Source organism: Pimephales promelas, chromosome 18 (assembly GCF_988280905.1).
Source record: "Pimephales promelas chromosome 18, fPimPro1.hap1.1, whole genome shotgun sequence".
Classification (NCBI taxonomy): domain Eukaryota; kingdom Metazoa; phylum Chordata; class Actinopteri; order Cypriniformes; family Leuciscidae; genus Pimephales; species Pimephales promelas.
The window spans coordinates 31922338-31950052 of NC_142786.1; the positions used below are offsets into that span (position 1 = coordinate 31922338).

A 27715-nucleotide genomic window follows, 5' to 3' on the forward strand; every position below is an offset into this window, starting at 1 on the left:
CTTCTGCTCTAAAGACTGGGACAGAAAGACTTTCTATGAAGCTCATTGTTAGCTATTTCCATCTAAATTTCAATAAATGTTTTAATTAAATTATTAATTTAAAGAGAAACTAGAATATAAAACAATTAAAGTGTATCTGTGGACCCTAGAGGAGTGAATCTTTAGGTAGACAGTGAATCGCTAGCCATTCAGGAAGCCCTTTGCTGAGTACCTGTTCTACACAGCTCATTTCTTGCTCATTTCCAAGGATTGTATTGTAAGCTTCACTGCACTACTGAACATTTTATTTACCATTGTCTGCTGTTAATGTTGCTTGTAGTAAACACTGTGACAGGATAAAAATTTTAAGGTTTGGATCTTCTTGGTTCATTCTGACACCGGTGAACCCAAGGTCCTTTGTGTACTTTTACTTTTGTGCCATTGCCTGAAATAAATAATAATAATAATAAAAAAAATTAAAAAAAAAACTTTGCCACTGCTATGCTGTAATAAACTTAATTTTTGAGATCGTCCACATCATTTTTTCTTACACTACTCTCTAAATTCATAAACATGGCTATCAAAATTGAATTTCCCCTCTCCTTTTCACCATAGTCTTTCTCTGCCTGTTGATATCTCCTTCAATGAGGCTTCCAAATGCATTACAGTGCTAGTGGATTCAGGAGCAGCTGTTCATTTTATTCATGCAGATCTGGTTAAAGAACTCAGCAGGGATACATGGAACAGTGGGGATGCTATCAACATCATCACTGTTAGTAAAGAACCCATTGGCACTGGAATAACCCATCAAACAGTCATTTCACTGTTTGTCATTGACACGGTCAAGCAAGTATTCATCCTGGGCCATCCATGGCTAGCTGTTGTCAATGAGAACTGTTAACCAATGCAGCCCCACCTGAGAGCAGAGTATACCCGATCTTTCATCTTGAAAGCCTAGCCTAGCTTAGTGCAGAATTTGACACTATCGACCACAACATTCTTTTAAATAGACTTGAAAATTATAGTGGAATTGCATTAGCATGATTTAAATCATTATCTGGCCATTATCAGTTTGTAGTAGTAAACAAAGAGATGTCATATCAATCACAAGTTCATATGGAGTACAACAAGGCTCAGTATTAGGACCGTTGCTGTTCATTCTGTACATGCTACCCTTGGGAGATATCTTTGGGAAGTATGGCATTAGTTTTCACTGTAATGAGTTATATATATGCATCCAAAGCACAGGACCAACTACTATGTCTACATTCAGAAAACAGACACCTTAGCAATAGCTATAGAGATCCCAATCCCTTTTTCATCACTGCAAGAAATCACTGTAACTCAAACGTCATTTAGAAGACTAATCCCAACCGAACAGTGCTTTTGGGAGATGTCTGATTTGTGGATGACAGACCAGACCACACCCAGAGATCAGCTGACAGCTGCAGGAGCATTAAAAAACACTCTCTCTCTTCCTTCATCACAGAACCAATGGCGTACTACCAGCAACTTGTTTTCTCTCGTCACTCCTCATTGCACGTAAACTGTCATGTTCCACTCGCTCTTTATAAACTTTATTCAATCTATGAAAGCATGTGGTTTTATTCATCCCATGTGAGATTAGATAACTTCCAAACAGTCACATGCTTAATCTAAAATCAGCAGTTTCGAGGCAGACTCTGGCTTTAAAATCAAGTATCTGCAGTCTGCCGTCCCTCCTGTTGCTGATGCGGTGTCTCTGACTGTTTGGGGGTTTGGTGCAGAGAGAGAGAGAGAGAGAGAGAGAGGGAGGTAGTGTACACTTCACCATCGACACACTCACTTCCTTCCCCAAACACATGAACACACTCTGCGCACAACTGCCAGAGGGAGGGAGCAGAAAAATATTTAAGGGCCGACTCTACCGTACTGACAAACAACAGGCAGACATCTTGAACGCCAGTGACATAAGCACAATGAAACGTTATCGCATCACAATATTTTTTCTGAACCGCTCCCTACATTAAAAGAGACAAAGACAGACAGCAAATGCAAAAGAGACAATGATTTTATCTGATAATGCAGTTTTAGCTTCCCTTGGGTTTTGTGCATCTTATATTGTCTTCTTATAATTTTGGATTATTATTTCTAAAGCGTACAAATCCTTGTCCTATTTGCAGGCTGCACTGGTCAGGATATGAGTGTTTGTTTGTGCAGAACACAGCAACAGTGTTTTTCAATTCACTCCAATTACATCCCACAGACAGACTCGATACTCTGATGATTCCTTCTGTGTGTCCAGGTGCCACAATGTCAGGATATTTCCACCTCCCAAATTCAGTATCTGGTAAAGACTGAACATACATTGTGGAAAATTGGCAACAGATGTTCTCCCTAGTTCACACGGGGCACATTCTTGTGTCCTATCGGCACTACTTTACGATTTTTAGTCTAAACTGTAAAAAAAATGTTGGTTTAACTTAAAAAAAATAAGTAAAATTTTTAGTTGGTTGAAATGGAAAAAGTGAGTTAATACAATGATTTAATCATCAGAAACTCAAACTAAATAAATTATTTAAGTTGATTTGACAAAAGAAAAAATGTTGTGATAACAAATCGTGAAAATATATCCAACTATAAAGAGCGGGCAAAAATATAGTTACTTACATACAAACAATTACGATATAGTGTATATCACCCTATGCGAGTATCCTGTGTGTATATTTTTTTCACACCTGGGGTTCCATACTTGGCCAATAGAACCTTTTACCAAAAAAAAAAAAAAAATGGTTTTGGAACCATTTTGGAGTTCCATATATGAAGCAGGGAATGGAACCATTTCTGGTTCTAAATAGAACCATTTCTTCTAAGAGTGTAGCCATAGACTATAGTGATGCTATAAAACATTTTGTTCTCTATAGCTTTTTATGCTATATTTGCTACTCAGCAGCACATGCATTGGCGAAATGTATGCTTGTATAACAGCACAAGCTAATTCTGTTTTGATATAGATTTTTGCAAAGGATTTATTGTGTTTTAACACAATTCTGGCCCATTCCATACAAGTGACTTAAAAACAGCAGCATTGAATAGGCCAGGGGTTGAATAATTATGCAAAAATTCCTATAACATAAAAGCATTACATTTATATATTGACATTATCACTTTTAATTTGGCACTAAACTGTTGTAGTGGCAATTTTGAATAATTTAGTTTGTAAGCGTATATATTTGCGCTTCTCTCTGTGAGAGGGATGATAGGTGCTGACGCCCGCTGAGGTGGAAAATCTGCAGTGACTCAGGCTAGGTTTCTTTCCTGCTCAACGTGACCTTCCCATAGAACTATGTGTGTGATATCGACCTAATTGTTACACTCGACCAGTTTATCTGTGGTTGGATTCCAGCGGTGATATATGTCAAGAGGTCAAGAGGTGACTGTCACAGTGGCTATATTCCAATTCTTGAACACTTTAAATATGAAATGTGTCAGAAGAATAAGAAAATATCTGTCTCTACACTCTTAGAAGAAAAGGTTCTATATAGAACCTTAAAAATTTGGAACCCCTAAAAGGTTCTATACACTCTTAAAAAATGGTTCCTTTGGGTTCTATATAGAACCCTGGGGTTCCATACTTGGCCAATAGAACCATTTTGGAGTTCCATATATGAAGCGGGGGATGGAACCATTTTCTGGTTCTAAATAGAACCATTTCTTCTAAGAGTGTACATCTGTCTTTGAGGCTGCCACAGTTAATGTGTTAACTAATGACATTTAAGTGAGTTTACTTTTAGTTGTAATGTAAATGTTTCTCACTCTAAATCTCATTGTACCTTAAATTATTTAATTGAATTTTATTTTATTTTACCAGGAATAATTTTACCAGGGAGTCCTGACCAAAATGGCAGCACAAAAAGTTTTAAATAAACCGATCACAAACACATAAAAAACAGAAAAATAAGAAAAAAATGAGTCTCTCTCATCCAGTAATCATATGAAAAGTTACATAAAACACAAGTTTCCTTCAGGTAGGACTCAGGTAGGAGGTTTCTAAAAATATTTAAAGATGGGAGTGCTTTTAACATCATAATGCTCTGCATTTGAGGAACATAAGAGGAAAAGGCAGTTTTTCCAAACTCAGAATACACAAGGAATAATTAAAAGTAATTTAGAAGAAGATGTAGTCTAGTATAATATAATAAGATATTATACAAGTTGGCAATTTACCTAATAGTGTCATGCACACACACACACACACACACACACACACACAGACACACACATATATAATACAGTATTCTTAAGTAAAGCATTTTATAGGCTGCCATATAGTAAATCTCAACTGCTTGATTGCTTGTGTCATTACAAAATATAAACTATATCACACAGCTCTAATTTGCTAAATACTACTATAAGGCATAAAGATATTAAGAAATTATAAACATTAGCATCATGATTTTCTGTCAAGCTGTATTGTGACATGACTTGATCAGACAGAAGAAAGTTTGGGTGATGTTGATAGAGAGTAAGCGATGATAGAGTTTAAAATAGGGATAATGTTTAACAATGTTGTTTAACAATCATTTTACATTGTCTGTTTCCACCTTGAGGCTCTTCGGGTGAATCCAAACCCCCTGTGATATTGAAAGTCACATCCTTTCTCCTGTCTGTCTGATGAGCGTTTGATAACAAACATTTATTTTCTGCCTGAAAACGCTTTCATTTTCTCAACTCACAGTGTGTGTGTGTGTGTGTGTGTGTGTGTGTGTGGGGGGGGGGGGGGTGGGGGGGTTGTAGTGTGAAGACCCCTCTCGCACAGGGCCCCCCCTGACTCACCCAGACACCAAGTGTCTAGACCATATTCATGATCCATCTGTCTGAGTGAACGCTACACTACCGCCGTAGCCATTAGAATTGAAATAATTTTTCAGTACCCAATCCCCCCACCTCCCCACTACCCCTGTCTGTTCATCTCTCGTTTTGCCTCCTCTCTCGCTTGCTGTCTCTTTCTCGACATGAAAATCAGCAGTCCTCAGCCTCTGAAAATTCAATCACAGCACACACAGGTGTCTCTAAAATAGCAGCCAGCCGCAGACGCTTTCATTAACATGCCGCCCAGACTGCTAAATATTTTAAGTGCAGCAGTTGGACTTGTTCCATCGGTAAAGAGTGGCCCTTGTCCTGCAGACAGCAAGGGAAAAAATAGAAAGAAAAAAAAAAGTTTAAAAAAAGCACACAAAACCAAGCGATCCCAACGTGGGGAGTGCTCACACTCTTAGAAGAAATGGTTCTATTTAGAACCAGAAATGGTTCCATCCCCCGCTTCATATATGGAACTCCAAAATGGTTCTATATAGAACCTTTTTTTTTGGTAAAAGGTTCTATTGGCCAAGTATGGAACCCCAGGGTTCTATATAGAACCCAGAAGAACCTTTTTTTAAGAGTGTATAGAACCTTTTAGGGGTTCCAAATACGTAGCGCTGATAGAACCTTTTAAGGTTCTATATAGAACCTTTTCTTCTAAGAGTGATGAAGAGATGGATGATGGTGAAGGAGAAAGAGGGAGGAAATGGACCTTTCCAGGGAGGAAAAGAAGGAAAAAAAAGTTCTGTTGGTTATAGAAAACTCTGTAAAAATAACGCCAGAGCCATTTTAAATTTTCCTCGTCCATCTGAACTGATTTGATTTACATGAATTTTTTTATGTATTTAAATAATAAAATTATTTAATAATTAAATGTACGACAACTAAAACTAAATACGAAAACATTTTCGTTCCCTGAAATAAAAGAAAACCATAATTAAAAAAAATTAAACTAAATATAAAATAAATGTATAAAATAAACTAAAATAAATTTACATATACAAGTTATAAAATTGTCTTCATACCAAAAACCCTGTGCCCTTGCCATGTATTCCTTTTAATTTTCCCAACTGATAAAGTTGACAAACCTTTAAAAAGCGAGGAATTGTGGGTAAAATTAGCTAAACAATCATGTGGATGCATATAGAAATCCATTATCAGCTTTTGTAGCCATGCACATGGCAGGTTTGTTATTAACAAAAACTAAAACTCTGACTTTTTTTTTCTCTCCACTTGCTATTGCATCTTATAAAAGTCAGAATTGTGAGATATAAACTCACAATTCTGAGAAATAAAGTCAGAAATTCAGAATTGTGCGATAAAAAGGTTGTTGCAGTTACCTTTTTTATTATATATTTTGTGGTAGAAACAAGCTTTCATAGAATAGTGGATAGCATTAGCATTGCTGAATAACACCAGCTAAACCCACTTACAGTATATACACTCTTAGAAGAAACGGTTCTATTTAGAACCAGAAATGGTTCCATCCCCCGCTTCATATATGGAACTCCAAAATGGTTCTATATAGAACCTTTTTTTTTTTTTTTTTGGTAAAAGGTTCTATTGGCCAAGTATGGTTCTTTATAGAACCCAGAGGAACCCTTTTTTTAAGAGTGTATAGAACCTTTTAGGGGTTCCAAATACGTAGCGCTGATAGAACCTTTTAAGGTTCTATATAGAACCTTTTCTTCTAAGAGTGTACATTCGGTTAAGAAAAATGAACCTTAGCACATGTGTTGAAGAGTTTACCTGGCCTGTTTAGTCTGGCCTTGAGTGACTGACATTATGCACGGAAAAGAGAGTGTTTATGTATGCGAGTAAAACTAAAGCACACACACATTCATCAACAAATAGCGTCCATCCACAAACACAGATTCAGACACCTAAGCAACGCATTCATGCACAGGATGTAAGGGGAAGGTCATACAAACAACTATACAAACCGATTCGGTAAAAGCCCCTGTTAAACAAACACACAAACGCAGTCTGATAAAATAAATAAATAAAAATCAACCTTCAACAACAGCCAGATGCAGACAGAGTCAAAATATAGATGCATTCAACTTTCAAGAGGATACCATTAATAAGACTACCAAACACTATTCCAATGCAATATCTAAATTTGATGAAATCACTAATACTTGCTTATATTTTTATTTAGCAAGGATGCATTCGATCTAACGTGTCAGGAAAGATGATTTTCATTTCAAATAAATGCTGTTGTTCTCTTTTTCTCCTTCTAGTCATCAAATAATACTGAAAATTCTGTTTTCAAAACAATATTAAGCAGTCCAACTATTTTTAACATTGATAATAATAAGAAGTGTTCCTTGAGCAGAAAATCAGCCAATTAGAATAATTTCTGAAGGATCTTGTGACACTTGTGGCAAAATTATTATTACATAAATAAATAATATTTCTAAATAAATAACACTTATATATGAATATTTACTTTAATTGAATTACAGAAAAATGTTGAGTAGTGCTTAGTTTAATGTTGACATGTTCAGAGGTGGGAATGTGTGTGTGTTCCAGCACAAATTGTGCACAAATTTCACATAATATTGCAACCGTTAGCCTATATTTGAAAACATTGTCTATTACAAATTAAAGGGCATCAAACCGTATTCACTTTATAGCCCTTAATCCTGTAATTGTGGACAAATGTGGGCACAGAGGACTCAGGTGTGATCCTAATTTGTATTTATTATAAATGTTATATCACTGTCTTTGATAAAGTTTTGAAAAAATAAAAGAATTTATTTACATCAAAAAGTACCATATTTGCTATGCAAATTATGCTTATTTTTATGTTTTATTATTATTATTATTTAACTACATTAAAATATTATTCCAATAAGTTCTTAGAGCTAAAACCTAAAGATGAAGTGACTTTGCCGTCACCTGGTGTCTTATTTTGGCTTATTTTTGAATGCTCTAAATTACAGTATTTCCCTTTCATTTCTATGGGTGCCCATTTTTGACCCAAATACAAGATTAAGGAGTTGTTGTTGTTTTTTTTCACCCACTTAACATTGTAGAATTGAGTCTTCAAGGGAAGTATTTTTTAAAAATAAATCAAAACTACTTTGCCCACATCTGTCCAGAATACGGTTTTAGGGTTAAATCATAAAGCAATTGGCAGATTAATAAATTATCAAAATAATTATTTGTCAGTTAGCAGTATATACACTCTATATACCACGTTCATAACCTAAAAGTCCTTAGTCCAAAATTTTCGTAAGCGGTTTTTTTTTTTTTCGTCATTCGGTGCCTCTGAATTGTCAAAACACCTCTCAAAAAACACGATCCGATCCCAAAAAAATTATGATGTACAAAAGTTTTTTCTTTTTTACTTTTTAACGTGCAAATATTTTCAACAAGGATTTCGGAAAAGGACCTTAACTGTACCACACACATCTCTTGGCATATTGTTATATCAATAAAGCAAGATGGACCAGCAAAGACAACAGTAGAGAACACACAGCAAAGATATCAGGCCGACAGTACACACCTAAATTACATTTTTCAGTATAACAGCAGTTCAGCTCTTTTCCTAATTGTGCAGCTTTTCCAGCTTAAGTAGTGTTATATTGCTGTTTTAATGTCACATTAGATTACACACTCACCTTTGCAATTAATTGTGACAGTAATCAAACATTCAGGTACAGTAGTCTCGTCGCTCATTGAGAAGTCTGATTCAGTTGCTTAGTTTGGACTATGACAATATACTGGTTCAAAGAAAGAAAAATGTATTTAACATATCTTATTTTGAAGTGAAATAAATATTTAAATACCACTGTTTAGTACTATGTTGTCAACTGTATAATTGAGGGTTAATTTTTTAGTGTAAGTAATATGTGTATTCAAACACTGATGAAATAAATGCTTGAGGATGGCAGGATGTTATAATCAAAAGATTAAGGGCAAATTTGATATCTCATGCCATGATGACCCTAACTGGCTTCAATGTAACTACTTTTGAATAGTTTACTGCCGTCTTTTCTTAAATGACATTTGGCCGAGCATTAATTCTGAGAAGCTTTCTACCCCAACACTGATGCAATATCAGCCGCCAGAGATGCAGATGTGTTGTTGAGACGGAGGTGGGCGGATGGACTTACTCTGGATGGTGTCTGGGGGTGGAGGTACAGCAGCAGGACAATGTTCCTCATCACTGTTGTCTCCACATTCATTCAGATGATTACAAATCAGCGAGAGAAGTTTCAGACATCTGCCATTGGTGCAGTGGAACTTGCACTCTGCAGTAAGACAAAGAGGAAAAAATGTGCCTTCAACGGTGGATGGTTAGGATTGTTAGAACACAATGTGACACTATCATAAAACCGAAGGCATCACATACCAGACAGACTGAATAATTAAGTATATGCAGGTTGGTGGAGGAAAATAACAATTATAATTTGGCTTTGGGTGGAGCGCTAAGATAGAAAGAGATATTTCAAAACTTTATAGCACATGGGAAACATTTCAACCCGGTCGCTCTCTAAACCTCAGACGGTACGCCCATAGACCATTCACTGGCTGTCTGATGGATATGAGCTGGCTAAAACGGTAAGCTCCGATCTGACTGGCTGGCTTCTAAACAATTTATGGGATTCAGAGTGCACAGGTTTTTATGCTGATCTAACTGCTAGGCCACGGTTTCAATAAGTGACTGATAACAAATAATTACTTGAATCATTATTGTATATATTCTAGCAAAAAATTAAAAATATACATTAAAATAAATGGTAAAACATTACTTGAGACCAACATGACACCTTCATCATCATGACATGATTTTGACAAATTTTATGCATATTTGTTGTGACATTTTTAATGCAAATATGACATTGTTTGAGATATCTTTGTTATGACACCTTGACATAAACCAATACATAATAACCAGTGTTGGGTGTAACTAATTACTAAGTAATTAGTACGTAATTACTAAGTAATTAGTTACTGTAATTTAATTACTTTTCCCTTGAAAATATAAAGTAAGGGATTACTCTTCATTTATCTAGTTACTTCTGATGTAATTGAGGTAAATACTGTGTATGGATCAATCCGATCTCACAGCGATTCGTATGCGTTTTATGACGTGTCTAAATCGCACTCGTACAAATTATTGTAAAATATGTATGAAAAAAGTGTGAAATGTCATGAGATCAGACATAATACAATAGTGGGTTTAACATCAAAATGTATTGTCTGATGTTAAAAAGTATGTTTTTATAATGTAACCTTCTCCACCTTGGTCAGTTTAAGGATAATTCATGCAATTTTATAGTATTTATTTGAAAGAATTAAAACAGATTCATGTCTATGCTTGTATTATTCAGCTGGTTGAGATTGATATGGGATTTTGAAAGTAATTAAAAGTAATTAAATACTTTTTATAGAGAGTAATCAGTACAGTAATCTAATTACACTGTTGAAGAGGTAATTAGTAACTAGTAATGAATTACTTTTTTAGAGTAACTTACCCAACACTGATTATAACCAGTCAGTGTCTTTGTGACAACTTGACATTACTAAGATTATAACACAACCTGTCATGACAGATTAATGATCAAACTTAATATAGTCCTGTGGTTGGTTTTGTCATTGGCTGTCATGAAGCCATTATAACTCTTTAATGACCAATTAAATGTGTTGTAGTTGAGGTTACGAAAAATATTCATGACAGTTATAATGGCCTCATGACAGCCAATGTCAAAGCCAACCACATGAAATTGTCATGACAAAGACACTGACAGGTTATGATGTTATGGTGATGTTATGTCATAAAGACATCTTAAACAATGTCATATTTGCATTCAAAATGTCATTATTGAGCAAAAGACACTTAATGACAGTTGTTATAAACATGCATAAACCTAACATATGTCATGTCATGGTTATGAAGTTGTCATGTTAGTCTTATGCACACCCCTTCAAGTAAAGTGTTACCAAATAAATGTTGAGAGTTGTTTTAGTAGTATTTATATACCAATATTGTATTTTGAATTAGCTTTTCAATTAAAAGCTCATTTGTGGAGAGGCTAGGGAAAAATAAACTCACCTGCCTGTAGCCTTAGTAATCCTGAAGACATTGATTAGCTAAACTCTGCAAGACAGCGGCGCTTCAGGACCGATGTCGCCTATCCCTGACTTAGGATCTGTTTCTATCAGTTTTAATGACAAAATGAAGGAATAGAGTTTATTGGTAGTGCACTGACAACATAATTTTATATAGGCATTTTTTTTTTTACCTTCAGACAATTAACAGTTTGATTAATGACAATGTCACAATGCAAAAAATAAAAAAAATAATAATAAAATAAATTTCGGCCTAAAATAAACTTGATTTTGAGATTAAATGTGACCTGTATTCATTCTTGACAGACTTAAGTAGATGCACTTTGATTTTATTTTTTTACCAATTTGCCTTCTCAGAGTGATTTTGGCACAAAAAAACAAAAAAACATTTGAGCTGCAAATGATAACTTCACACTCGTTTGAAAGTGACCTTTATCTAAATTTAAAATATCTCATGGATGTGGCTATTGTGCTATCTGACGTTGTTCTTTTACATTTACTCGCTTTAAATCCATATTTCCCACTGTGCACAGTTGAGGCCAAAGAATATATGTACACGAGGGTCAGCATGACACAAATTTCATAATAATAAGAGTACGCGCATACTATACAGGCGCCAGGGCTTGGGCCCGTCAGCGCTGCATGCAGCTATATTTTTAGTTTCAATTTGAGATTTTGATGTTTTTTTAATATGTTTTTTTTTAAACAATTGTATTTTGTTTTGTTTCTAACTTAAAATTATTTTATTTCAGTAGTTGCCAAGAATATTTCACATTTATGTCAGCAATATTATTAATAGTTTTAGTTAACAATACAACTGCAAAAGGCACAAATTTAAGTCATTTTTACATCATACGTTTTTATTTTACAAAAAAATATTTTCAATCTTTATATTAAGTGGCTTTAATTACTATGTACTTATATTGAAAATAAGTACAATGTACTTATTGTGCTAATGCTGTACTGTATTGTATTAGGTAGGTTTAAGTATAAGTATGGGTCAGCTTTGTAATTACAGATGTAATTACATAAATTAGTTACAGTTGTAATTACATGCTTGTATTTTTAAAATATAAGTACAATGTAAAAACATGTATGTACACAATAAGTCCACTGTATCAAACTATTTGTTTCAATATAAGTACATAGTACTTAAAGCCACTTAATATAAAGTGGGACCTACTTTTTATTTAAAAAAAAATATTTTCAATTTTTATAGCTCAAAAGTGAAATGGCTTATTTCATTATATAGAAAACAGCAGTTTGGACATTCTGCAAAAAAAAAAAAAAATAATAATAATAATAATAAAAATAATCTTGAGTTAAACATGAGTGTTAGTGAATGATGACATCATTTAAGGATAAGACCAATACCACTGAAAAGATAACATGACCAAAAAAAAAAAAAAAAATCATTGTAAATGTCATCATAATTTCTAATTTCCAATCAAAAAAGACCCTTTGTTATTATTCTTTAGTACAGGTGCATTTAAAAGATCCCAAGGAAGAGAACATACGAGGCAGTCTCTCAGCAGGCCGCTCAGAATAAAAGAGGTCAGGGATGCTGTGAGAGCGTTTAATCTACCCAGACTCATGATGCGTGACCTGACGCCGCACCGGATGACATAACATCTACCATAAAACGTTCACTTCAGAGCCATTATAGCACGCAGGATTTCTGAAAGCTTGAATCAGGCCGTTAGCTGACACAAATCGCAGATTTGATCACCAGCAGAGGAAATGAGACACCATGTTTTTTAAGACGCCAGTCTCTTCACAACAACAGCCAAACAAACTCCAACACATTTGAATGTCTGGTTGAGGACAGACAACCATCTATCTGTCCTGAGAAGACAGCCAGGCGTGTCACTCAATTTCAGGATGATCTAGAAATGTAGACCAAAGTCTGAGCCATCATGCAGACATTGCTGCAATTATCTCTGTGCACTGCAATAGATTTTTTACCATTTCTGAACAAAATGTGAGTGGTGCTTATTGTTTGTGGCTTTCAAATCACTTTGCGGTCACTTCAATCCGATCTGCTTCATGTTAATTTGTTGCCTTCACTCTAAACTCCAGATTGCGCAGATTCCAAAATTTTGCAGATCAAGACTAAACGTAACGGTGCCTTTAGACTGTCATTTGGTACGTTGCCAGTGTGTCTGATACAGCAGTGTTTTTGTCCTGCAGTTTCTCTCTGACCGCTCTCCGTGTCATCGTCTGCCCATCGCACAATCGCCTGCCATTCTCGTGACTCATCCGACCCTGATAAGACCTCAAACCACCCTGCGTGTCTGGGTTCTCTTCCCTGGCCCGGCTGTTGATGTCACCTGCCCTCCTCTCCCCTGAAGCAGTCAGACAAGGCCATCTGTGTGTGGCGATGGAGATCATGGGATGGAAGTGTGTGAGAGAAGCCTCAGTGCCTAAATTTACCCTGCACCTGGGATTCGGAGTCCGCCAGCAAGTTCAGGCCAAGTGTGTCAGCTGTTCATGTCTGCGGTTTGGTGTCTTTTTTGTGTTAATTTTCCAGTTGACATCATGAAATAGCATTGGCAACCCACTTTATTTCTACAACATACATTACATGACACTTTATTGATCCGGAAGACCAGCTTGTTCCGAGCGCCATACGTCATTATGCTATTTCAACGGCATATCACATGCGCAGTCCTTTCGGTTTTGGTTTTCAATCCGATCAAGGGCCAGTTGTTCAAAGGAAAGCTGATCGGATTGGATCAAATCTTGAAAATGGGTTGTTCAAAAGGGAAAGAAGGAATCCAATCCTAGTTTTAATCTGGATCAAACCTTCAGTTTGTGTTGTTCAAAACTTGTCAGTGGGATTTGGATAACTTTGATCCCAAAAAAAACGGGTTTACCCTGATCCCAACAGGGGGTAGGATTTCAAGGTGGATTTCAGGAAGAAAATGTAGTAAAACTTTAAAATTTGTATCATTTAGTGTATATACTTTTATTTATATTTTGCACTTGACTTGTGTAACCGTTGTAACAGTGATATATGCTAACAATTAAGCTATTCAGTATAGTAAAGTAAAAATAAAAAATAAAATTATCGTCCCCATTTGCGTTTTGTCTCAAAATAAGAAACGTGACCCCATGTTGGCTCTTCTACCTGTTATTTACATTGCTGTGATATTGTCCCATTTAGAGAACTGGTAATCTTGAAAACTGTGTTTCTGGATCAGGGTGATCCAGTCCAATGTTGCTTTGAAAAACCGGCATAAAAGTAAGATGGATTACCCGATCCTGGAGAGGAAAAAATGAGATTTCCAAATCCAGATTAAATGTTTTGAACAACTGGCCCCAACATGTTCTCTCGATCGTATAAGATAAGGAATAAACCACCCCGTCAATCAATAAAACACGCCGTCAATCTGATTACTGACTGATAATTTGGTTGCATGTAAACATAGCCAATGTCTAAACCACTAATTAGCCAACACATTAACCAATAAACAGCCTGTTGAAAGATAGCATGAAATGGAAACTCGTCCTTTCTAATTTCTAATGATTCATCCATCCATTTTTTAAACTTGTAATTTTTTATCAAAAACTCGGTATAAGTCACTCGACAATGCTCTAATTAAACAATGCGACCCATTTGATGGGTCACCGATGATAAAACTGTGCTAGATGATGTGCGTTCTGCGATGGAGGGACAATGAGCATTTGAGCGTATGACATACTGTACCATGCTGTTGATCAAGTGATTTTCAAGTTGAAATTGTGCATTACGAACAACAGTGACTGAAATATGGATTTTTGAGTTTTAGAGTTTTGATATTTGGGATAGGGTTTGATATGATTGGCTATTGGACTAGTTCTGTTTTCCAGGACTGGCAACCCTGGTCCTGCCCCCAAATCAGGTTTTAATGTAAAGCTATGTAGGATTCTCAGTGTTTTGAGCCATAGTGCCACCTACAAATGGCTTTACTGATAATTGTCTTTGCATGTTAAGTTGTGAATTACACAAACTACCTTTAAAAAGATGAAAAAGAAAATAGTCAGAATCAGATATTATGTATTTTGATGGGCTACTTTGCCGTCTAGCTTTGGATAAGATGTCTTGCTGCATTACATAAGTCTTGTGTACCTCTCCGCTGGATTTCTCCTTCAAGGCTGCGAAATGAGTTTTGTTCTTAATACCTTTAATCTTATTTGGACCTTGTCTCCCACACATCACGCTTTATCTTTTGTCACTTTCAACACTCCCCTCCCTGTCTTTCTCCCTCAGTCTGTGTCTGTCGCCGCCTCCAGGTCTTGGCTCCTTTATTAAGAAAAGAAAATAAGAGCGAGGAAGCCTGCGAAAAATTTCTGCGCCAAATTCCCCAGCACATTGAGGGGGAGCGGTGTGTGTGTGTCGTGGTGAGAGGAGAATGACCTCCGCCGGCTGAGCTTGGATAATTAAGCGTGCGTGCGTCGCAGAACCCAGTCTAAAAAGTGCGAGACGGAGCAGCCGTCGCAATATGTTCTCACTTTATTAACATTTCAGTTAAATGTAAAACAGACAAGGGCTAGACACTGTACTACATATAGCTGGTGTGATGGTCTGTTTTTAAAGTTGAAAACTATTAAGCTAATTTTGCCAGACTCTGAAACACCTTTAACTTTAGATTTAAAGTGCATGTGGGGCGTTTAATTAGGTCAGTCCATCGCAATGCCTCAAAAACTATAAAAACAAGCACTGCTAACTGGAGATTAACCTTGCAAGTATCAATAGTTTTTGTGGTCCTACAATAGTTAGGTGTCTTTAACTATATGCACTAGCATTTAAATTAACTATAAATTAAATAATGTGATACGATGCACTCGTGTAAGCGAATATTTATACAATTTATATATGTATATGTGTGTGTTTGTATATATATATTTATGTGTATATATATATTAGTGCAAAATATTGTGCAAAAATTAATTGCGATTAATCGCATCCAAAATAAAAGTCTGTGTTTACATAATATATTTGTGTGTGCTGTATATAATTATTTTGTATATACGTATAAATACCTATGCATGCATATATTTAAGAATTATTTGCGCTTCAATTCTGTATATATATATATATATAAATGCATAATCTATATTATATAAATATAAATATTTTACATATGAATAACACATTTTCTTAAATATATACATGCATGTGTGTGTATATTTATATATACAAAATAATTATATACAGCACACACAAATATATTATGTAAACACAGACTTTTATTTTGGATGCGATTAATCGCAATTAATTTTTGCACAGCCCTAATATATATGTGTATATATATATATATATATGTATATACATACACATATATATACACACACATATATAGAGTACATATATAGAGTACAGTAATTACAGATGTGATTGATTTGCTGTGATTAATCTCCATCTGTAATTACTGTACTCTGTTGACCCTTCCCTTAGCCTACTTACCCCTTAACTGACCCATAATCCAACCCAAACCTGTCCCTAACCCATATCCCACCTCAATAGCAGTAAAACTGTTTTGCAATACAATATCAACACAATAACTACACTATACTATTTTTTTTTATTTTATTTAAGTACACAGTAGTTTAGGACACCTAATATAAAGTGTAACCAACGCCCCCACCCTGTTTGTTTAGTATTGCCGTATTCCCCGGCATTTAGCCCACGGTAAACTCCCCCAACCTTTCTGAATCTCCCTACGCAAGCCTGTGTGCTGTGGGCTCACAGAATGACGGGAATCGATTTGGAAGCCGTCCACACTCAAAACGCCTCTGCCATGAAACACCAACACAATTCCTTCTTCATGAAGAATGTGTGTGTGTGAGGGAGAGCAAGCACAGGCATCAGTAGTTTCAGTCTCTGTTGCTAGGCAAAATCATGAGCAAATTAAATCAAATCATATTGACACAAAAACAGTGGCAGCATACATTTCTTTGATTAGGATCAAATGACCTTTAACAGATATTAAATGAAAAGTGACTAGAGACGTATATCTAACTAATTGCATGATACTGGGATCGTGATGGGTTGTATTTGTATAAAGAGATCTACTAAGCGTCAATGCTTGTCTCCGTCGACTACTTTAAAGCAATAAAATATTGTCATTTCTGTATTTAAGTTCAACTTATGTTAAAGAATAGTTGACAAAAAAATAAATCTAACATTTTCTTTATGCATGGAGCACAAGAGAAGCGCTCTTCCCCCTCAGCTGGAGAGCCCATCACATGCTTTTGAACAGAATGTTCTGCTTTTTCATTTCTCTCCGCGATGAATAAAGAGCAGAACAGTGTGACCCCGGCTCAGCTTGGGGGCCATCCAGTTGTTAAAACAATATCCTCTACCTCAGGTCTCTCAGGATTTTTTGGATGTATGGGTCCAAATTCCACTCCAAGTTCAAATTCCACATCTGATATTAAGAACTGGATCCTGGAGTATTTTCAGCGTCAGCACTTGGCCGGCCCCGGACAAAGACAGAAGTTTCGTTTTCTGAAAACATTCTCCTTTTTGATTTTTGTGAAACATAACCTCCTAACATTATAGTGACTCCTTGCAGTTTAAAAAGATGCGATGTGCAATTTCGGAGAGGCTAGCTTTGAAAGCGTGCGCTCACTAAAGTCACGCCGGCCTCCTCCAAAACACATGAACGCGCACAGCAGAAGTCAGCAAAGCATAACAAACGATGCTGTTAAATTATGTCTCAAAGCACATAACATTACAATAATAATGAACAAACAACTTAACCCTCAAACCGTATTCACTTCATAGCCTTAAATCCTGTAATTGTGGACAAATGTGGGCACAGAGGACTCATGTGTGATCCTAATTTGTATTTATTATCGATAAATTTTTGTGTATCAATTTATGGTGTTTGTTTTTATTTTGGGGGTATTTTTGAATTTTTTTACTTCAAAAAGTACCATGTTTTCTATGTAAATTATGCTTATTTTTTTACTACATTAAAATATCATTCCAATAAGTTCTTAGAGCTGAAACCTAAAGATGAAGTGACTTTGCCGTCACCTGGTGTCTTATTTTCGAATGCTCTAAATTACAGTTTTTCCCATTCATTTCTATGGATGCCCATTTTTGACCCAAATACAAGATTAAGAAGTTTTTTTTTCCACCCTCTTAAAATTGTAGAATTGAGTAAAAAAAAAAAAGTGTGTGTTCAGGAGGCAAACTTTGGAAAAGTAGCCAAATCTTGTACCGCTCAGATCAACGTAAGTATTTTTTTTTTAAATAAATCAAAACTATTTTGCCCACATTTGTCCAGAATTCGGTTTTAGGGTTGAACCACCTGACTGCTGCAGTTTAATTTCAGAATTGATAGAGTTGACAAACGCAAAAAGCTGTGTATGAGGACGTGAAAAGCTCAGAGTAGAACGCCAGTCCATCTTCTAATTACGGTTAGCATAAGCTTGTCTTTTGGTTCAGGTGGAAGTGTAAAAGGTGGCTGCTGTTTGTTTGTGGTGCTCACTGACTGTCTGTCTAAAACTCCTCATGAAACGTGCTAATGATGAGGCTTGATGATGAAAATGCATAGGTTGACAGGCAGGTAAGACATCATATCATTCGGACCGATTGCAATGATTGGATGAAAATGTTTTGTTCCCGAGACTTTCACAGAGGACGTACATGTTTTGAGATTAGATTTTAGATTTTCAGTTTAAAACATGATTCGTGACGCAACTCAATTGGAGCTAATTCACACACATGAATAGGAGATTTCCTATTTATCAATGTTGGAAAATGGAAGCTGACTGGTTATGTGATCATGGCAGCAACTGCAAGGACTCGCAAGTGAAAAATGATGTGGAGTCTTAAAGGATTAGTTCACTTTTGAAAAAACTTTTGCTGATAATTTACTCACCCCCATGTCATCCAAGATGTCCACGTCTTTCTTTCCTCAGTCGAAAAGAAATTAAGGTTTTTGATGAAAACATTCCAGGATTTTTCTCCATATAATGGACTTCAATGGGGTCCAAACGGTTCCAAGGTCCAAATGAGGGTTTCAGTGCAGCGTCAAAGGGCTTTAAACGACACCAGACGATGAATAAGGGTCTTATCATGCTAAACGATCGGTTATTTCAAAACTTATTCCAAAAATGTAACTTTTCTAAGGACTTTTAGAAAAACGTTTGTAACGTCACGTAATACGTAATTACGTTCAAAAGGTCACGGGCGACGTAGCCGGAAGTACAGAATCAAAATCTTCCGACATCGTTGTTTTACCTTTTAATTCCTTTTTTTGTAAACGGCGTTTGAGTTAGTTTGCAAACTTGTAAACACTGACTCTGTACTTCCGCCTACGTCGCCCGTGACCTTTTGAACGTAATTACGTATTACGTGACGTTACAAGCGCGCCTCACAGAATAGAGCAAGGCTAGCATTTGTCCTTAGAAAAGTTACATTTTTGGAATAAGTTTTGAAACAACCGCTCGTTTCGCATGATAAGACCCTTATTCATCGTCTGGTGTCGTTTAAAGACATTTGAAGCTAAATCTGAAACTGTTATTAACTGTCTTTTGGACCTTGAACCGTTTGGACCCCATTGAAGTCCATTATATGGAGAAAAATCCTGGAATGTTTTCATCAAAAACCTTAATTTCTTTTCGACTGAGGAAAGAAAGACATGGACATCTTGGATGACATGGGGGTGAGTAAATTATCAGCAAAAGTTTTTTTCAAAAATGAACTAATCCTTTAATCAGATGCAATAGTACATACATTTTTATATTTCATATATAACTTTAAGGAGAAACTTAATTTACTTAGTGCACATATCAAGGGGTACAGTGATTCTTACCTGTGTTATTATATGTGGCTGGGTAGTCAGCTGCCTGCATACTGCCCTTGCAGTAATGCTTTTATCTGCAGCTTTAACCAGTCCAGTAGAAAGAGTGTTGCTGTGTGACCTCCATTTTGGATCCTCTGGTTCAGCTCATGTGTGGCAGTTGTTCTTTAAAGTCCTCCTGGCCAGAGGAAGTGCTGGATTTGCTAAATGACCCGTTAGAAAACTCACAGTGCTATGTTAAAACAAGGGACCCTATCCTCCAAGCCATGGGTATGCAGCCATGGCCAACTGTGCAAAGTTTCACTCTAAAGCTTGGAAGTGTTCAATGTGTCTGCTAAAACTGTCTTTCTTTCCACTTTTCAAGCTTGGCATGTGAGTGACACAGATGCCCATAGGCACCATCCTATCCAATGTGCCATGGGTGCCATCCTTTCTCAGGAGTTCTGGAGTTTCTTCTTAGGAGAAACTGTAGGGAAAAAAACAGAGAAAAAAAAAAATGGTTAACGTGATTATATTTGAACAAGTGATTCCTGTTCCCCTTGGCTGGTTCATTTCGGAAGAGAGCCATATGGAAGACTACACTGGAGAAACAACCTTCTTTATTTGTTCAGATGCAAAAACACAGCAGGGTGGCACTTTGAAGTCTGGAGATAAATATAACTGGGGGTGGCGTGCACACACACCTCTGAAAGTAAAATCATCTCCACTTCAAACACTACAGGGAGAAGAGAAGACCGCTCAAGAAAAGGCAAATGAAACATTGTTAGCAAAAAGTACAAATAAAAAAAATACAAAGCAAAGAATATGGATACATGTAGGGCAGCCATGGACACAGCAGTCTGGTTTCGACTCTTCTTATCTACCAAAGTCAAGTCATTAGGAACCGGAGACTCTAGCCATCTGTGATAGAGGTTTCAAAATCGGATGCCTTAACGACTAGTTGACTAATCATTCTTAAGAAAGCTCTGTATAATTAGGCTGTTTTTAAGTTCACTCCACCCTGACTGAACATGGTTTTAAATGGGTGCTTGCTTATATAAGGCACATTTCTTACATTCAAAAACAGCTGGATGGAGAGCAGCAGAATGTAAGTGAAGTTATGGAAGATTGGAAGAATGTAAAGCCCCTTTCACACAGCACGTTGATCCCGGGAAATTGCCAGAACGCCTTCTGTGTGAACGCAAACACGACCCGGGATTAGAGGTAGACCGATTAATCGGCCGATTTTTAGCATTTTTTTAACATAATCGGCATCGGCCAATATCCAAGTATTTCAAGCCGATTATTAGGTAGGCGCATCTGTGGGCAGCCTAGTGTTGTCGTGGAACACGTGTTTGCCGCACGCTGCCGCTAAAGAGTCATTTTCCAGGCGAGTGAGCAGCGGACCTAAATATGAACACGTTCAGGCACAACATTGACCGTTAGTTAGTAGCTGGATTAAACATGGTTAAAATGCTGGCCAAACAGTGTTAAGTGCGACAGTACCAGAGCCCGTCTAACGGAGAGCCTTGGCACTTCCTATTAGCCCCATTGTGTATCATCTTGGTTGCAGTTCCATTAGAATTCCACTGGGGGTGATCACGGGCGAGAGCAGAATGAATGGGAGTCTATGGGGCTAAACGGCTAAATGTGTCTCTTTCACCTGCTTGTCGTTAAATCAAAATAAATTTTATTGTTGATTCCGCAAGTTCAATATAGATTATAGGCCAAAAGTCGAATGAACGAGTACTTATGTCCTTTTGATTTCTTACAGGTTAGGCCGTTGTTGGCCGGAGCATGCTGGCATTCTGCTATTGTGTGACGTCATCACGGTTTTGAACGGATTTTTAGAACGGATAAGTGAACTTAAAAATGCAATTTTCAGCTGAGTGTATTATCTTAGCCCTCCCTTTTGAATGCAACTTTCAAATTACTTGACAAAAAATTACATCCTGAGAAAAGTGGATTTCTGGGGGTGAAACCCCATTGACTCCCATTCATTCTGCACTCGACCGCGAGCGCCCCCGCATGGACAGAGACGTGTTACTGCAGGCAGTCCAGAAACCCGAAGTAACCAGCCAGTGCCAATTCTCTTCAATTAGACATTCTCTGACTGTATTTCACTGTAGACTAAAAGGTCCAACAGCGGGATGCCGTTGTCTGAAGAACAACAGATGGACGGTGCGTTGTGGTGCATTTAAAGTTTTGTAAAATATCATTTTCCCATCTGGTGGTTGTTTTTGTCATTCAACAGCAATTTACTAGTGAAATACGTTATTGTTAGAAGTTAAATTAAATAAAATATAAAAAATTTTATATATAAAAAAATAAATCATTTAAAGTTTTTTTCCCTCCTTTTTTGTGATGTCCATTTGTCTTTGTCCGACAACAAACAAAACAACACAAAAATACATCAGGACATTTTTTGAGAGGATAAAATGTTTTTGTTGAGAAAGTTTGTTAAGTAATTGTCATTTGTTTTACATTTTATCTTTCAAATAGAGGTAAAAACCAAACAAATATCGGCCAAAATAAATCGGCAGCATTAATCGGCCAACCCGGATTACAAAAGATCGGTATCGGCGTGAAAAAAAAACATATTGGTCGACCTCTACCCAGAATCGATGCCGGGTTGGGGACCTAGTAACATTGCCGGGATCAGTCTCGGAACGCGCGCTGTGTGAACAAAAGCCAGGACCAATGCCGTGTCATAGTGATGACGCTCGTGCCATCGCGCGACTCTGTTGCTCTTAGAAGAAAGTTTGTGTACGTCAGCAACAAAGAAAGGACGAACAAATGTCTGCAAACTGGAACGAAGCAGAGACCAGGAGCTCCTCCTCACTATCCAAAGCTGAAGCTGAGATCATTTTTATCTTGAGACTTCAGCATTCAGTTGAACTCTGCTACATCCAGTCCAAATGTTTTCAAACAGAAGAACTCGTTAAGAAATATGTCTGCAAAATTACACAAAATTCAGATATCCAGCGAGTCAATTTTAAAAAATATTTAGGTTTTCCTGTTTAGGAGAAAGACTACTAATATGTGGATGCAGATTGGCACAGACAGTGTGTTTAACTCAAGGATGAGAATGTCTCAGAATTTGAAAACCAGTGGAGTTGATTTATAGCGATAAGGATGTGGAGGAAGTTAGGAAGGAGCGTGAGTGAAGTTTTCTTTTTGTCCCCAGGACAGAGTTTGTTCATTGTTTGACTGACAGCTCCGACATTAGCCAGCACACACACACACACACAAGCCAAGACTCTCTCTCTCGCTCCTCTCCTCCTCCTTGAGGACAGTTCCTCCTTGTGTCAGCATTCTATGCGACGAATATCTCTCTCTGGAGATCGGCCAGAGCGCCACGGCACGCTGTGACGAACAGAAAATGGAAGATAGGGCCTCAGTGCAACAACTGCAGCAGATATAGAGTAGTGTGATTGTTAGTGTGTTAGTGTGACTGTTTTAAGGTCCCTGATACTTTCTAAAACCAGAGCCCGACCGATAAAGGATTTTGAAGGCCGATACCGATTTTGGTTTTAAAATCCGATATATCGGCCGATATTTTTATTAATTTTTTTTATTTCAGAAACGCGCAACAAAACATTAACAGATTTCCCTAACATTAGTTATTTGTAGATATTTATGAGTTTTAACTAAAATTATATGATAATGCATTTTAAAAAGAAACTTGTTTCTTTTATTGTCACAACAGAACAGACTGATGATAGTGGCATTAGCTAGCTTTGTGGTTAGCTAGTCTATGATGAGCCATAATTTAGCAATGGATTACGTGATACTGCAAATTGTAAAACGGGATGGGTAACGATTAATCATGATTAATCGCATCCAAAATAAAAGTTTGTGTTTACATAATATATGTTTGTGTCGTGTGTATAATTAATTTGTATATATAAATACCCACACATGCATGTATATATTTTATATATATTTATTCACAATTAATATTATATATAAATATAAATATTTGATATATTAATAACACATTTTTCTTAAATATCTACATGCATGTGTGGGTATTTATATATACAAATTAATTATACACACCACACACACATATATTATGTAAACACAAACTTTTATTTTGGATGCGATTAATCGCGATTAATCGTTGCCCATCCCTAAAACATACATTTTCAGGCCTAGGAGAGATGAAACGTCTCATTGTTATAACTGTCACACGCGAAATACTTCAGTCACATTGTCAAAAGTTAAAAGGACAGTCAGTCATCTACACTGTAACAACGTAACGTAACTATTACTAGCTAATTCCGCTTCACTCTCGGCTTATTTAACAGCAGCAAAACTGGACAAAATTTGTGACTAAGAGAACTGATGAGGATGTTCTTTTAATTGTTATTCAAGCAATGTGTATATCGTGACCAACTCAACGAGTGTTGCCAACAGAGACGGTGTAGAGTGCCCTCTGGTGGACAAACTATACAACTCCAACACTCATGACATGGTTCAAGCGTGTTTTCCGTTTTTATTTTATTTTTGAAATATTCATTTATCGGCCATTATAACCGCCGATACCGATAGTTTGGAAAATGCCTAATATCGGCCTGCCGATATATCGGTCTGGCTCCATCTAAAACGTCTTAAACTTTTTGAGAAGCTGACACCGTCCAGGAATCCTCGTACAGAAACCCCAGGTGTGTCTCTTTGCAGCACACAATTCATTCATATCAGCACATCTGACCATAGATCTGTTCTACAGGCCACATCTTGTTCCCCGAAACTGGGCCAAGAAAGCACATCTGCAGCTGAGGATATCCAGGAGATGTATAAATGCTTTCTGGTCATGACTGAATGATAAACAAAAGGTTCTATGAGACGGGAATCTTGAGGCTCGGCTTTGACGTAATATACTGACTAATCCTTGCGTTCGCCCATCAATGGCTGCCCATACATTTCCATTATGACACAGCCACATGGCAGCACTCTCCTTTGAGATGAGAAACGCCATAGGGCATGTTGCCCTTCTGACATTGATTAACGATCTAACAACTTCCCACCATGCCAGATAAAGGCAGTTTGGCTGAGGGGCAAACTAAAGCACACACACAAACACACGTACTGTACAGTGAAGGTGAATCCACACACTGTTGTCGTTCCACGCAGAGCCAAATGTGTGAAAACATTTCAGTGCCATTTCAACTGATCATGTGACATATAAAACTTTGAATAATGACTTTAAATAATTCTAGACCTGGACAAGGAGAAACCCTTTGTGGGGAGAGATGGATGATGAGTGAGCGTTTGAAGGTTGTTATTTGCACCACTGGGATGATGTAGTCTAGTATTTAAAAAGCTCGGTTTGTAACAAAGACATTGTAGGTTAAAACTCAAGTATTCAAGTATTAAAACTCGCTATTTTAAATCACCTTGGATAGAAGAATCATCTAAATGAAAAAATAGTCAAACAGACATTAGCATTGCATCGTCAGATGCTGTAATGTAATTCTTGCACTTAATGAGAGCTGAAGTACAGACCCGGGCAGAGGCTTGACATAAGAGAATTTATGGAGGTTAACACAGGTCAAGTTCCAGTTTTCTGTGGGGCTTTTGAAAGACGCAATTAGGTCAGCAAGAAGTGAGTTCTGTGAAATAACTACTGCCTAAATGAGCAGCTTAATAAAGCTTGAGCCTAGAAAAGGCAGAATTGCAGACCATAAATCATTGCAAATGGCCCGTTTTCCATAAAGTCAAGTGGTCAGCAAAGTTTAGCGTGACTCCTACTGGTTTAGGGAACTGGTAGAACCACTATGCCACATAGAACCCTTTTTTTAAGAGTGCATAGAACCTTTTAGGGGTTCCAAATACGTAGCGCTGATAGAACCTTTTAAGGTTCTATATAGAACCTTTTCTTCTAAGAGTGAGCAAGTTGCCTTTTGGGCAATCCTGAAGAGTTTTTTAAATAAACACTTTTTGTGTTTGCTTGTCATATATACATAATGTAGAGAGTTAAGGAACAACAATCTGCAACTACAATGGGGGTCACCATCTCATGTCCCCAGGCCTAAAGGAGGGAGATCCCTTATTTGGCACCAGATGATTATTCACCATAACTTTTGTTGTTACAGAAACACACATTTTCTATTATAATATAAAGTAATAAATTATTAAAATTTAGTTTACACCACCTGGTTTGTCGAGTTCAAGCATTAAATAGGGTCTGTCAAACCACACCAATTCGTGCCCAGATCAAAATCTGAATAGAATCAAAAAGAATAAAGCACTCATGCTGTTCAGCCATTATTTGGCATAGTTCCTGCTTCTGGTGTAGGAGTGCCCACGTAATAACCCAGCAAGAATATTTGATGAATATTTTATCTTACGTAAGGTCCCAAAACCCATCATCGTCTCCCTATCTGCTCTCCAATGAAGGATTTCCTTCTTAGTCTCTATTGTTCTTCATTATAAGGAGCTGTGAATCAGCCCGGATGCTCTCAGGCATATTCTGCCACCTAAACATTGCCCAAACACACACTGAAACACTTACACAAACCTGCAGTACCCCATTTATAGAACATCCACCTACTCTCAAACTATCATTTTTAACTATTTCTTTTTACCACTTGTCTATTCCGAACTGGACAGACACTCATATACACCTGTTGTCTTCCGCAACCACTGATTCATTACAGTCATGACATGCACCCAAGTGTGACACAAGCCTTTTCTCCATTAGATGAGTCACAGCTCAATTAAACCTCCCCTGGCAGACACACACACACTTTTAGCAGACTGAGCGCTCAGGGGGGTGGGACTGGCTGTAGCAGACCTAGTCTCAGGCAAACATCTTTTTCAGACTTTTAATTAAGGCCACTTTAAACCTCGTGCGGGACTGTTTTCTTAGTCTAGCTCCTGCTGAATTTCTGACCATTACCACACGCTCATAGTCAGACATTCAGCAGGAGGGGACGGGATGCTTGGATCTACTCCCACCCACACCTGCAAACATTGTTACAGCTTGTAGAAATTATGGAAAAAATTACACAAATATTAGGGCTATGCTAAATGTTTAGAATAACAGAGATAAAATATTGTGATCAATTTAACTGACACGATAAAGTAATGCTAGCACCACAAAGGACACACATTTGGCCAGCTTTACTGTAAAAAACATATTCAAACGCGTCTATTAGTGTCTATTATTATTTATGCGTCTTGAATATTATAATTATTCAAGCTCTCAACGAAAGAATGTGAGGCGTTCGGAAAAATAGGTCTACAGTTTTACAATGACTGGTAAAACACCATCTTTTGCAGCGATTATTCCAAGCAAATTTTAACTTAAGATTTCTAATTAAAGCAACTGATGAATATGTTTAGGTTTTTACTTGGCAAATCTTTGTAAATTTCCTAGCATTTTCTGAGTGGAAAAAGTTGCCTAGCTTTTTTCCAAGTAAATCCTACTCCACATTTTTTTCAGAGAAGTAAACATTTTATTCCAAGTTATTAACCTGTGCCCTCTGACCCCATGAATTTACTTTGCCAGCCATTCAGAAAGCATCTTGAGATAATAACAAGTGCATGACATTTATATGGCCAATAAGGTTTCTCTATCCTGCTCCTCCCGATCGCCTGTCCTGCACAGTTCATCTCCAACCCTAATTAAACACACCCGAAGCAACCAATTAAAGTCTTCACGGTCACTTAAAGAGATACTCCGCTTTTTTGGGGGAAATAGGCTCATTTTACAACTCCCCCAGAGTTAAACAGTTGAGTTTTACCGTTTTCAAATCCATTCAGCCGATTTTCTGATATTTAGAAGAATATCAGTAACCAGACAGTTTCTGGTCTCATTGACTTCCATAGTATGTTTTTTTTCCTACTATGAAAGTCAATGAGACCAGAAACTCTCTGGTTACTGATATTCTTCTAAATATCAGAAAATCGGCTGAAACTCAACTGTTTAACTCTGGGGGAGTTGTAAAAGAGCCTATTTCCAAAAAAGTGGAGTATCCCTTTAAAAATTAAAGGAAGGTGTTTTTGATAAGGGTTGGAGA

General features: G+C 36.9%; 1 protein-coding gene across 3 annotated transcripts in view; it reads right to left on the reverse strand.

Annotated features, from left to right (window-relative positions):
- Positions 1-27715, reverse strand: part of ldlrad4a (low density lipoprotein receptor class A domain containing 4a) — a 79506-nt gene that overhangs the window by 35447 nt on the left and 16344 nt on the right. Inside the window, exons 2-4 of one of the 3 annotated variants that reach the window (XM_039680962.2) lie at positions 19719-20172; positions 10889-10991; positions 8946-9083 (exon numbers count right to left, since the gene is read on the reverse strand). In XM_039680962.2, the coding sequence (XP_039536896.1) occupies positions 8946-9083; positions 10889-10919 (169 nt within the window). In that variant the 5' untranslated portion in view covers positions 10920-10991; positions 19719-20172. Of the gene's footprint in view, positions 1-8450; positions 8553-8945; positions 9084-10888; positions 10992-19718; positions 20173-27715 lie in introns of those variants that run through there. The other 2 variants (XM_039680961.2, XM_089122555.1) reach the window with 2 other exon arrangements.